Consider the following 13,515-nt stretch of genomic DNA (forward strand, 5'->3'; position numbering starts at 1 on the left):
GCCACCCCGAGCTCTACCATCAGCACGTTGGGTGTGTGCGACAACCTCTGCTTCCACCTCCAGGAGATCGTCTCCAGGCAGAAGATGCCCTGGAGCAGCTTTGATCTGGCACAGATGGGCCACGGGTGAAGTCCCGGTGGGATGCAGAGGCAACACCACAAGGTTCCAGGATCTTTCCTGCAAGACCAAGCTCTCGGCGATCAAGCACCAGCCAAGCTTCAAGGTATGTACATATTTTATTTTAAAAAAAGTTTACAGTTCTTTAATTATACACAACTATTGGAGAAGTTATACTCTTAGAGAAGAGGCGTTTTGTCAGGGTGGCAGATGTGCCCACTACATCAACAACGCAAGAAAAAGAGGAGAGGGGGGGAAAAAAAAAAAAAAAGAAGAAAGAGCTGACTCAAACAAAGGGCAAAACACCCCTGATCTCTTCAAGTATCACACGATAGGTACCAAACACAGGCAGTAAAGTCATGGCCATTTCTCATGCTGCGAACACCCCTGCTAAAGTGCCAGCAGAACTTGGACGAGAGAAAAAAAAGGAAAAAAAAAAAAAAACCCCAGAAAATTGTCAAACACCTCCCAGCCCTCCCGATGGTCTGCGAGGAGGGTCCCTGCCGATGGATGACACCCACCAGGCGGGGATGGGATGGGATGGGGAACCCCATCTCCCCGGCACGCGTTAAGGGACGGGCAGACACGTGAAGAAGAGAGAGATGGGTTGGGGTTCAACCACGGGCACGGCGGAGGCAGGAGGACGAGCCCGTGTCCTACCAGGCCGACGGCAAAGCTCCGCTCCAGCCTGACCCCGCGCCAGCATCCTTCTGCATCCGTCAAACCAACCCGGGGGGGGTCAGGAAAAATTCGGCACCGAGGGTCACCGACCGACCACCAAAGGACGGGGCAACTCGGCTTTTCACGGCACGTAAAAACCTCGACGGCAAAAGGAGAGATTACAGGAATAGAAGCCAAAGGTTGTTTCCAGAACAGCGCCGAGGGGCTGCGGCAAGTTTGGGTAGCGGGGGACTCAACCTGGGGTCCGTCACGGGCTGGCTGAGACATTCCCGTCACCCCGATAGAGCACAAGGTGACACCACCACTGTTTGCTGAAGAAAAAAAGAAAAAAACCACCCTCAAGATGACCAAAAAAAAAAAAAAAAAAAAAAAAAAAGAGCTATCTTGCTTCAATATGGCTCCACCTTTTCTTCCAGACTACGGAGGCGTAGTTTTATTTACAAACTGGTTGAGGAGGAAGTTTCTTTTGGGAGGAGGAGGGAGATTTGGGGGAAAAAAGGAAAAAAAAAACCAAAAAAAAGGGGTGAAAAAGGCTGGAGGGGAAGCAGAGGGGTGCAAGGCAGCCAGGAGCAGGCAGTCCCCATTCCACCTCAGCCCCTTGAAACATCTTTACACACTTTTTTTTTTTTTTTGAAGCAGCATTTTGGCAGCCGGGTTTTCCTCCGCCGCCAAGGCGACCCTCTGTGCCGCGGCGGTGAGATTTTGCCCCCGGCTTGGGAACGTGGGGAAGAGCCGGGGACACGCGTTTGAGCCACCAGCCTGCACAAGTGCCCGGGTCAGGAGCTGGCCCTGGCAAACTGCGGCTCTACCGGTATTTTATTTTATTTTTTTTTTTTTTGGCGGGGGGGGGAGAATCCCTGTTTAGCAGAATACGCGTTTCACAAAAAGAACAGGGAAGGTGCGAGCGGTTTTGGTGCACTAAATCCATGTTAGGGGATGGAGGGACGGGGAAGAAAAACCTGCAAAGGAAGGGGGATGAGGTAATTAGAACACTATTTTTATACAATATTGAAAAAATACAAATTTTTATTGTGATTTTTTTGTTGGTTTTTTTTGGTTTTTTTGGTTGTTTTTTTGTTTTTTTTTTTTAATCTTTTAAACTGATATCACCACCCAGCACTTACTCTACTCCTAAGTAGCACCTACAGTAAAGGTTATAGCACAAGCAAACTGCTAGGTCAGCAGGTAAGCAAGTTAAACAGTGCCAGCAAAACGTGGCCCCTCCCGCCCCAAAGTAATGAGAAAAACAGCGTGCTAGATAAGAGTTAAGTACACCATTACATGTTAAATAGTTAATATTACCCTTCCGACAAGCCACAAATGCTAGATAGAGAACTTCAGCACAGTCACTAGCCACAGCCCTAACATTACTGCTTTAAAATCAAAAGGGAAAAAGGAGAGGAAAAACCTTTGCTTCATGCCCGTAATTAACATAAAGGAAATTCTTTGTATATTTTTATTAAGGAAAGTCATGCTTAAGCAAAGTGGTACTTTACGAGGTGTTTTTTCTTTCCCCAAAAGAAAAAAAAAAAAATAAAATTTGATTGTGCTTTATGAATTAGAAATAGGATTGTAACCTTCCAACCCCAATGACTCAAAACTTGGTGGCATTTCTATAGAAAAACCAAACCCCAAACCAAACCAAACCCAACAACCAACCAACCAGTTCTGGGAAAATAACAAATGTACCAGTCTGACATTCAAAACTCTGCTCAAGAGTTGCTCAGGGTGGGTTGATTTCTTCCAGGCGCTGGCCTATAGGTTGCACCACAAATTAAAACATCTTGTCCAAACCCCTCCGAAAACCCAAAAGAATACAGCAGGTAACATTCAGCTTTAAAAATCCATCTTAGTTTGAATTTCCAATGCACAATTATCCAAATTCAAGTATACTGGCATCCCAGGTAGACATTTACTATATTAGATTTCATAGCGTTAAAAGAAAGAAAGAAAGAAACAACAACAAAAAAAAAACTCAGTTTGCTGAAAGACACCAGGAGAAATCAAACATTTCAATTCAGAAGTATCCTGGAAAAAAAAAAACCCAAACCAACCCAAACAACAAAACAACCCAAACAAAACAGAGCAGATTCACTTGCTTCCTCAATTGGTGCTTTTAGGCTTTTTTTTTTTATTCATCTCTTTTTTTTTTTTTTCTAGATCATATTCTTTGTTAACTTTTAAGAAATTTTAATCCTGTTGTACACACACAAGCAGATGGCTACCAAGCTGGTGCAGAAGGGGGAGGAAAAAAGGAAAATAAAAATCAGTGCCGATGGATTCGTGGACTACGGCCAATGGGCCGATCTTCGTGGATCTGAAGCTCTCAGCAAGGCTAATCCATCTGGTCAGAGGACCCTCTTAGGAGATGGAGAGTGTTTGCGAGGTGTTTAACCATACTTCAAGCAAGAGAAATAAAGCAAACTTGAAGCCATTAAAGGGCAGCAGTTTCAAAACTATGACAAAGTAAGAGTTTGACTTCACATGTGCTCCAGCTAAATCAAAGAGAGCATCGTTTGTGGGGTTTTTTTCGTGGTTTTTTTTTTTTTTTTCCCCTCCCGAAAAGGGAACAGCTCGTAATCCAGACCAAGAAAGTGAATAACATCCAGATGAAGGCTTTCAAAAGTCCCAAAAGCAAATAGACCAGTGGTTGTCAGTCCCTACAGTTCAGAAGGGCAGGCAGGAGTCCACATATAAAAACGGACTTAAAATCCAAGTCAAAATTTTTAAGCTTCAATGCTCTGAATAGCTCCATGCATTTGTATTGTTTGATTTTTTTTTTTTTTAAATGTGACTCCACGTAAAATACGATCAGCAAGGTTGACCTGAAGGAGCACCTTTGATTCCACTGTCTGATCTACATGGTTAGTATATCATCCCCCAGATTTTATACTTTGAGCAAACGCTGTTCCATGTTAGCATCCAAGGTGGTGTCTTTGGAAACATCGATAAGAAAGCAAACATCTTTTTGCTAACTCCCTACCTACCAGGGCAGCTGTTTTAGCTGACAGTTCAGTAGCACACAAGTTGACTTGGCCAAATGGAATTTGAATGCATGCATTCGGGCTGCATATTGCTACCAAAATGGAATGTGGGAATATGCTATGCACCTCGGGTTCGAGAAATGACCAAGAAAATCAAGATCTAAAGGGTGATATATATATATATCAATGCTATTATTCATAAAAACCTTGTTTAGTAATAAAAAAAATTGCTTTGTTTAAATATGAATATTATAGTCTGCTTCTCATGGTTAGGAAATTAGAGTCTCTCTGAAAAGCAGGTTGCCTCTTCTACTACAACTCCATATCCTGAGCCTCATCTTCCGAGAAGTCGGACATGGAGCTCTCAGACGAGCTGTCCCCGGTGCCTTCTTCCTGTTCTTTTAGTGCTTCTTCTGTTGCATATTTCTGAATGTATTCTGCATGTGACAGAAAAGAAAAGACATATAAGCAGCATATATTCAACAGTCAGAGAATGGGTGAACTACAACCGACGGCTGGTTGGGTCACAACACGTTTGATAAGTCATATAGGTTACGATATTTCTCAGACCAAAGGCAGCATTGTCCAACACCACGTGAAAACGGCCGATGGAGACCTTGGAGACGTGCAAGACCCTTGAAAACAAGTACGATCCCAAGGCTCCCGCGTCAGCATCACACACACTCGTAGCTGGAAACAACCTACATCCTCCTTGGTACGGTGTATCTCGCTTAATAGGACAGGACTCAATTTACTGCCAAAATAGGAGCTACCATGGTGACCTGGAGAACAAGCTTAAAAGCCATTGAGGTGTCACCGTTACATAGCCTGACTTTAAAAACAACGAGCTGAGAATTTAAACCGATAGCACAGAACAACCATCACTGAAGCAGAGAGCCAGACTAAACTTCCAGACTAAACTCTGGAAACTAAACTAAAGCAGAGCAGAAGACTACAACAGGAATAGCTGCACCTTTTTTTTTTTTTTTTTTTTTTTTTTTGAAATAAAAAGCAAAAGCTCTTTTCCTTCCCCAGCCCTAAAGTAAACACGGGTCTGCCCCAGGCTCTGTTTTCTTGCAACCTGCTTCACATCAGACAGCAGCCACAGAATTAGCTGAGGAGGACCCACGGGGAGCCACCATACTGCAGGTCACCGATAGAAACCATGTCTCTCAGCGGGGTCCAAACCACGCTGGCTCTAGGTCCCTGGATCAACACCTTGAACTTCAGCCAGGAGCAAGCAGGAAGCTGTACAGCAAGCATGGAAACTGGTTTACTGGGATTCCTGCCGGTAGGTAAAGTAACCGCTGCTAACCGTGGCTTGTGTGGCTTCCACGGTCACCTCCGTGCGGAGGGGCAGAGCAAAAAGGCAACATGAAGTGGATCGGATCAATCAGAGTCTGGCAACCACTTTCCCTCCTTCATGGCTCCTGTGACCCCTCCGAGATCCGAGGAGGGGCTGGTGTCCCCAGCAGGCAGGTGATCTTGAGCAGAGAGAGCCCTATTCCTTACGCGCATGCAGACGTGCAGAATGGAGCAGAGGTGAAAGCCTGGCACGAAACTGGGCTAGAGAAGGGGTGCTCAGCCTCAACGTCAAGTCTTCCTCTCTTTATCTCCTCTTTTCCACCTCACACTGAGAAAGCAGCTTCATTGTACAAAGAAGTGACATAACCTCAGTACCGTGACGAACATTCTCCACACTGAGGGTCACGCACTTTGGTGAGGAGAGGGGTGTTGTGCTCACGGTGCCGTTGGGGAATTTCAGTTGCAAAGTCATTATCTTTCTAGATATGAAGGTGCTAAACCATGACAAATCCTCCTCCAAACAGCGGCATTAAAAAACTGAAGAAAGAGGGAATACCATCAATCCTTTGTGCTCAAAGATGAGCCCCTGCACGGAAATGGGAATGTCACATCCCAGTCCCAGCCCAGCAGCTGTCCCAACTGTATGTTCTTTAATTCCTCCTAGGGAACGAGGTCCACAAGGAGCTCCTCCCGGAGCACAGGTCACTGCTTTCTATTCCATACCGTAACAGCAGTTACGGTACAAACAGCAGCTACGGACAAAGCTGCGGGAGCATGCATCTAATGCCAGATAACTAAGTGCTACAATACAGGTTTTAAAGACTGGGCTTTGCAGAGCCTGGCTCTTCTTAAAGCCATCTCTACTTCCCTCCACACTTCAATCCTTCAGACTAATGGAAGGGACAATACTCTGCAAGAGATCTACATCATCATCATCATGGGTTTTTTCCACACTTCTGGAGCCAATGTAGGGACACAGAGCCCAAACACGTTACTCTGGGTTCAGGAGTACAGTACAGACAGAGCAGCCCAAGGCCAGCACTTCCTGGAGGAGTTCCCAGGATGGAGCAGCTGGTGGCCTTGGCAGACCTGCTCCACCCTGGAAAAGCTCTGAGAGCTGGCTGGAAGGTGCTTCTGAACCCAGTGAGCTTCAGCTTCTCCAGCTAATGACGCACACAGCTTCAGTCTAACTGTTTAATATACATTATTAACCTGCTCACTTGGACTACAGAAGCAGCTGTTCAAATCTGTTCTACAGGAACTCGTTAAGAACTGATGAAGTACTGAAGGCAGCTACGACCACTCAAGGTCTCGGATTTCCCTCAGGCTGCTGGAGCCAACGTAGTATCAACAGAAAAGCACCCTGGTGCTCCATCCTCAGGCCCCGGCCACTGAGAACCCCCTTCTTGGAAGGTGCTTGCCTGCGTCACCATGGAGCCTAGACCCTGCCCGATCACGTCTCCTCCCTGTACAGGAGAACAGGACCTGCAGAGTTTGGGGCAGGGACCATCTGCCCAAAGAGATGGACACTGCAAAGCGAGAAGAATTGGTGCAACAGACCTAATGGTTTAAAAATGAGAGGGACCAACTGAAGGAGGGACCAAAAAAGCAGTGTGTCTTCAGAGAATTTACGTGGGAAGGTGGGTTGGCAGTAGACAAAAAGCAGAGCTAAGGAGACGGGATGCTGACGTGTAGCAGCTACTCCCTCCCCATAGCTTTCCAAGAATTAATCTCCCTCTGGAAAAGGGGTGTTTACCCAGAGAAATTGTTATTCCTTGCACAATCCAGCAAAGGGAATCCCGGTCCCTTTGCTGTAAGACTTTGGATGTCCTTGGATGACAAAGGCAACCCCTTACTGGGCACATTAGAAATACATTCCCTCTACCCTTACCCCAAACCCACCTAAAGAAACGCTGTGGCTGCCTTGGGAGTCCCCAAACACAGTAGCCACAAGCCAGTGACCATGGCAGGACAGGAGGCCAGCAGCACTTCTTCATTGACTACTTCAAGCGTTCTCGGGGCCACTGGAGATTCGGACATGAAAGCCACTGTTTCTTACTGTTGGAAAAGGCCTGCCTGAGCCTAAGCTAAAACACAACTTGAAGCACTTCAAACTTAAAATGCCATCATCTACCCAGAAAAGCTACCAGGTCCCTGGGCTGGGTTTTTCTGAAGGTTTAATCTGGGACAGATCAAACTTCCAGGGAGCTTCTGTGCTGAATGTTATATTGACCTTGAATCTTCAGTCTATTAAGGGAAGAAAATGGCAACATCTAAATTATACTGACAAACTCTCTTCCACAGAAGCCTGTTGACATCAAGAAGGGGAAGTCTTGATGCACCCATTCCTGCCAGGGAAACACCACTTTGATTCATCTGTTTTGGAAACCTGGAGCAACGAGAACCAGCTGTGGTTGCACCCCGTGGCTGGTACGTGCCCGTGAGCCATATCGGTGCTTCAAAGGACTCTCCCGAAACTTCAGAGCCTAAACATGGGATGGGAGAACTGCTCCCAGGGACGTCCTCTGCTCCCAGCAAACACTCAGCCTGCCCCTCAGTACCCTTCAGCTGCTGTTACTCACCACTCCCACCCTCCCAAAAGAAGTTTTCATATCAGATCTACCAAAGGTACCAAAGCTACTTCCTCTACCTGAAGGCTCTAACATGAAGAATCACGGTCTCCAGCTGTATATTGGTAATATTAATGGACATTTATAAGTTCCACAATAAATCCTTACTTGTTTGGGTCTCATACCAAGAATCAAAGGAACTACAAATCTTGGGCCACATCTGTAAGCCTATGCCCATCTCTTCACTACCACAACGTCAAAACAACTGTTCTATGTGCTCATAACTAAAAAATGAAGAAAAGCAGCAATAAATTATTTACCTGCCATACTGAGTTTCCCAGAGCAGAGAAGCTGCTACAATCCATTGCATCAATTTTAACATGTCCAAGGCTATTTTTAAAAACGCTACGATATGAGGAATGACAGTGTTCAGCTCTACCTTATACTTGTCACGCAAGCCTGGGAAGAGACAGCAGAGGCAGGACTCTTGGGTATATGGAACATGAGACATGTTGCAAGCACTTAAAACTCCTTCCAGATCATCTTCATGGCCTCTACCTGGCTGTCAGGATGGAAACAAGGGAGCAGACTATCTCATTTAGCCTCCCTGAGGGATGTCCTCAGATCTTCCTTGAAGCACCTGCTCTTGGCCAACACCAGGTTATTTGGGAGGGCTTTTGTTGGTTTTTTGTGGGGTTTTTTTGTTGTTGTTGTTTTTCCCCCCCCAGGGTGCATCTTTTTTTATTCCTGTTTCATTAAAGCACAGAGGACACTCAAAGTGTCCCTTGTGTTAGCCCTGGAGATTTTATCTGACAAACCATTTTGCCTGGAAGCTTGTTCACATGAGAGAAAAAAAAAAAAAAAAAGGCAATGGACTTCAGGATACCGAGCAGGGCAGATCTGCAGGGTAGTTCTTACGATCCTGTCATGCAGCTGTTGGAGGAGGCAAGCAAAGTGGGCTGAATAACTCAGTATTTAAATCACAGCTTTGCTTGGCCTCATTTGTAGTTCCGCCCTCAAACAAAAATTGCAGCTGATGAAGAGTCATTTCGCATCAGAACAAAGTGACTCGAGGTTTAACCACTCCAGAGTGACGTGGCAGAGCTGATGGAAGAACTCCACCACCAAATCCCACGTCTTTCTGGGATACCTGTGCTCTCCGAACACGAGCCAGCTTTCACAACGCTCCGTTAGGAAAGCTGCTACCCCACCTCAGAAGGAGGAAGATGATTAGATCGTGCCGCTCACGGAGGCTCTCCTTGTTGACCAGGCCCTGCAAACCTTTCTGGCAGGGGTCCCATGGACAAACAAGTCTAATGGTTATTCAGTAACAAAAAACCATAATAAATAAATCAGGCGGTCATGGTCTCTTAAAAACTTAGTTGAAGACCAAATCTGGGCCAAAGGCTGTAAATTTCCCACCACTGGATTAAATGCTGATTGTGTTTACTGTATGAGGGGAGAAAAAAATGGCTTTGCTACAGGCCTGTCACATCAGGAAATGGTGCCTTGCTCCTGCCTGCAGGAAGCTGATTCTAGGGAAGGCAGAGCGCAAATTTAAAATGCAATTCTTATTTTTCACCTTATTTCTTATGTTTGCAAGACTAATTAAATTTGTGTCTTTCTTACCAGCTTGGTAGGACAGTCCTTCTATCACCAGTCACTGTTTACATTTAGCCTGGGCTCCCCCAGCTGAGTTCCACACCTATAACCGCATCCTACTCGCACTCATCACAGAATAAATCATTCCCTCCCTCTTTGAAGGCAACTTTGACATGTCAAAGCTCATAACCCCACTGAAATCCTCCAATTCCTTCCATCTCTCCTCTTAAGACACGTCAAGACCACCTGCCCTTGTTTCACCCTTCCAGACATTACGAACTGGGCTGCAGCTTTCTTAAAGGGCAGTCCTTGAACCGGGCACAGCACTAGTAAGCCTCGGCTTAACTAGGAAGTAGCAAGGAACGATTACTTGACATTTACTGAAAATTCCTGCTTTATCACAGTACAAAAGTGCTTTCTGCAACAGCATCACCGATTCCTTGATTGCTGCTCTCAGATCACTTTCCACAGAACTGCTAACAAGCCACTTTCTATCCAGTGATCATGCAACTGGACGCTCCATTTCAGTTTAACACTTTTCCTTGTCCCTTCTTCGATCGCGCAACTTTTCTTCCAAATCGTTTCTCCAATCTCTCAAAATCGTGCTGAATCCTAACCCAGTTTGCTTACAGCCTTCCCTGCTTAGGGTCTGCTAATTGATTTAAAAACCCTTCCCCACATACTGCGCACACCGCAGCAGCAGTTCATCTACCCCTTACTTCTGACTACCCCCGTTTAAAATGGACGGGGCCCCTGTAATGGGAAGAAATGGGCAGTGACACACAAACGCGCAGCAAAGAGAGCCCACATTCCCCCAGGGTGAAATCACAGTAACACCACTCATTCCACAACATGTTATTTACACCCTTACCTTTAATTTTCTGTTTGTACTCTTCTGGTCGGTGGAGGTACATGGCTGCAGCGTCACCATTTAGAGGATCTATAGGGTTAGGATAGGCCAGCAGCTGGGGCAGGAACGATTCAAATATATTGGTGAGATCTGTAAGTGAAAGACACAGTTGTTCACGTCCACAGACCCAGAGTCAGCCCAATTAATCATCCTGCAAGCACCGGCACTGAAACAGCAGCACAAAGCTTCGAGGGCAGACACCCTGAAAATCTGGGCACAGGTTAAAATAAAGGAAGTGGCACCAGGGAAAGCACGTACGCGGCTGATAAAAGAGCTGCTGCTGCTGCTGGGGGGATGCTGCAGCTCCTCAGCTAACTGCACAAACTACTCGACATCCCAACAATGTAGATACAGATATCTGTGGGTTAAGCAAAGAAGTGGAAGGACACAAATGTCTTGTTTCCCACTGAGGTTCAGCCCTGGCTTAAAAAAAAAAGGAAAAAAGGGAAACTCACTGAATTCTCCTCTTACTTCTATTACTGTCTTTAAACCTTTTGTGCTCCATGACTAAATTGATGTATCTCAAGCATATAGCATCTTCCAAATCGCTTTAGATGATTGTGTTAATAGAAAGAGCAACCAAGTCCCTCCTCCAACTCAAAACAATTCACAGAATGTAAAGAGCTCACATTAACACCTTGGTGCCAGTTGGCATCTGCCACTAAATAATCCACAACAGGAAACATACTTCTGGTGCCGATGAGTAATTGTGGATACGTGAAACCCTCTTCCCACATCCCTAAGATGACAAGTACCACACTTCAGGGGTGGGGGTGTTCAGAAACAAGCCCTGCGTCATCGTTTCTCCTTGGGGGCTTCAGAAGGACCACGCGCACCCACGCAGAGCAGAGATTAAACCTCCAGTGCAGGGCTGCGTGCCAGGTTTTGTTTTAACCTCTGGAGAGCTGCTGATTGTGTGGGGTTTTTTGTTGAGTTTTCTTTGTGAATATTCTACATGGTTTTTTATCAGGACCCTCCTTTCCTCCCTAATTAAAGGCGGTGTCTCTTTCCTGGTGAAAATCCTGCCTGCAGATGAGCATCACCAGTCCCCTCCGGCGTGGATCGAAGTGGAGCTGTGAGGAGGGAAGCCCAACGCTCCCTAGGATCCACCACGTGAGCAGCTAGCCATCTCAACTGGCCTCTTACAGGAACAAGGCTGTGTGACTATTCCGGAGCCCAGCCACCAGCCGAACCCCACAGAGCTCCTAAATTCAACCAGATGTGACAGACGGCAGGGACCTCAGGCCCTTAACTTTCAAAAAGATTCAAAATGGGTGGGTAGGTAGGTAGGAGAAGTCTCCAAGTGCTCTCCCTGTACAAATGGTTACTCCAGCTCTGGGCTGCAGCCACAGAAAACCAGGCTGTAAACTCCATCATCAGCGAAGATACAGCCTCAGAAGAGTGGCGCAGTAGGTCCAGGCAGATCATCGCCACTACCTGATGTTACCACTTCTGCAGATCTACCAACAGGCATGCTTTTCAGAACGTGCTTTCAGATCTTGCTCAAGAGGGTCGAAGGAGACAAGGTTGTGTCAATTCTTCAGAAAGCCAACCACGTCCTGAGCTGCATCACCAGCAGCGTGACCAGCAGGTCGAGGGAGGGGATTCTGCCCCTCTACTCTGCTCTGGTGAGACCCCCCCCCCCGCAGTACTGCATCCAGCTCTGGGGTCTCCAGGACAAGAAGGACATGGAGCTGTTGGAGCGAGTCCAGAGGAGGCCATGAAGATGATCCGAGGGCAGGAGCATCTCTGCTATGGAGACAGGCTGAGAGAGTTGGGGTTGTTCAGCCCAGAGAAGAGAAGACTCCAGGGAGACCTTAGAGCCCCTTCCAGTCCCTGCAGGGGCTCCAGGAAAGCTGGAGAGGGGCTGGTGACAAGGGCAGGGAGTGACAGGACAAGGGGAATGGCCTGAAGCTGAAAGAGGGGAGATGGAGATGAGATCTGAGGCAGAACTTCTTCCCTGTGAGGGTGGTGAGGCCCTGGCAGAGGTTGCCCAGAGAAGCTGTGGCTGCCCCTGGCTCCCTGGCAGTGTTCAAGGCCAGGTTGGATGGGGCTTTGGGCAACCTGGGCTGGTGGAGGGTGTCCCTGCCCATGGCAGGAGGGATTGGAACTGGATGAGCTTCGAGGTCCCTTCCAACCCAAACCGTTCTGTGATTCTTCCCTCCTGCATCAACACAGTCGGGACGTACAGACACTGCGCTACAACTACCTCAGTCACCCATTCAGCATAAACCCCGCCGAGCAGGAGGAAAGGCCACGGCTCTGTGTACTCAGGAGTGGAAGGTTCATTATAGCTGATACCACATCACCCAATTGCAAAAATTAATGACAGTGATTGCTATGGATAGTGATCGGCTGGGACACCACAAAGAAATTAGGTGGTTTTACCCCGAAATCTTTCTGCTATATAGAAGCTGTTGCCCTTCCAATATTGGCTGAGGACAGTGATGAAGCACTTCAGAGCACACATGGTGCTGTGACCAAGTTTGCCGCACAGTGAGCGGCCAGGTGCCACCAGCTACTTCTAGGATAACCACAACAGCAACTGGAAGAAGGATCCCAATCCAAAGAGGGACTACAAAAACAGTGAGAATGTTCTGTAAGAATACTTTCTGCCGTGGTAGCAGCTTGTCCTTGGTAAACCAATTAACCCTCCTAGGGACTGGGTTCAGACACTACCAGCAAGAAGTTGACTTTAGTTTGTGAAGCCACCTGCTCTCGGGTCAAGTCTCTCCACAGAGCAGCCTCAGATCAAGTACCTCTTTGTGGCTGTTAGACAACTAAACTCTCACACAGACTGCACAAGCAGAGCCCTGGAAGGCCACCAGGGCTCACAAGACACTGCAGGGATTTTTACTTTTTGTTTTAAGAGGCCTCAGTAATTTCTCCCTTCTTTCAAATCCCCCAAAGCAGCATTGGTTTAGCAGGAACTAGCTGAACGTGCGCAGGAAGCCTAACCGTAGCGCCAAGGACATGATACTTCATTTGGGAAGGAGAGGGAATCTAACCACGAGGTCCTCATGAATTTATTGGTAGCTATTCTGGGGCTCTTCCACCTTAGTTGCTCCTTGAATTATCTGACCCATATCCTCTGCCAGCATAGGAGTGCTCCGATTTAAAAGGGGTGACGCTCCAAACAACACAGCTATGCTGAGAGGCACCGGGGAATATTATTTCCCCCTTTTCATTTCATGTTCTGAAATGGGCCGCCCCCTTATTTCGCAGAAGGAGGCAAAGGCCTGGAAGCGAAGAGGCGATGTAGGCACTCCAGCGTTTGATGACTTCTGAGTGAAGGGGCAGAATGAACGCAGTCACCCCCCGCCTCCCCCCTGCAGCTTCAAGGCAT

General features: G+C 47.0%; 1 protein-coding gene across 3 annotated transcripts in view; it reads right to left on the reverse strand.

Annotated features, from left to right (window-relative positions):
* Positions 1 to 217: 217 nt before the first annotated feature.
* UBE2H (ubiquitin conjugating enzyme E2 H) overlaps positions 218 to 13,515 on the reverse strand; it is a 55,974-nt gene continuing 42,676 nt past the window's right edge. For all 3 annotated transcript variants that reach the window (XM_075751566.1, XM_075751739.1, XM_075751652.1), the window contains 2 exons: positions 10,131 to 10,259; positions 218 to 4,219 (listed from right to left, as the gene is read on the reverse strand). In XM_075751566.1, coding sequence (XP_075607681.1) covers positions 4,095 to 4,219; positions 10,131 to 10,259 — 254 coding nt within the window. In that variant the 3' untranslated portion in view covers positions 218 to 4,094. The remainder of the gene's footprint in view (positions 4,220 to 10,130; positions 10,260 to 13,515) is intronic.

The sequence above is a fragment of the Balearica regulorum genome, chromosome 1 (genome assembly GCF_011004875.1).
Source record: "Balearica regulorum gibbericeps isolate bBalReg1 chromosome 1, bBalReg1.pri, whole genome shotgun sequence".
Taxonomy (NCBI): domain Eukaryota; kingdom Metazoa; phylum Chordata; class Aves; order Gruiformes; family Gruidae; genus Balearica; species Balearica regulorum.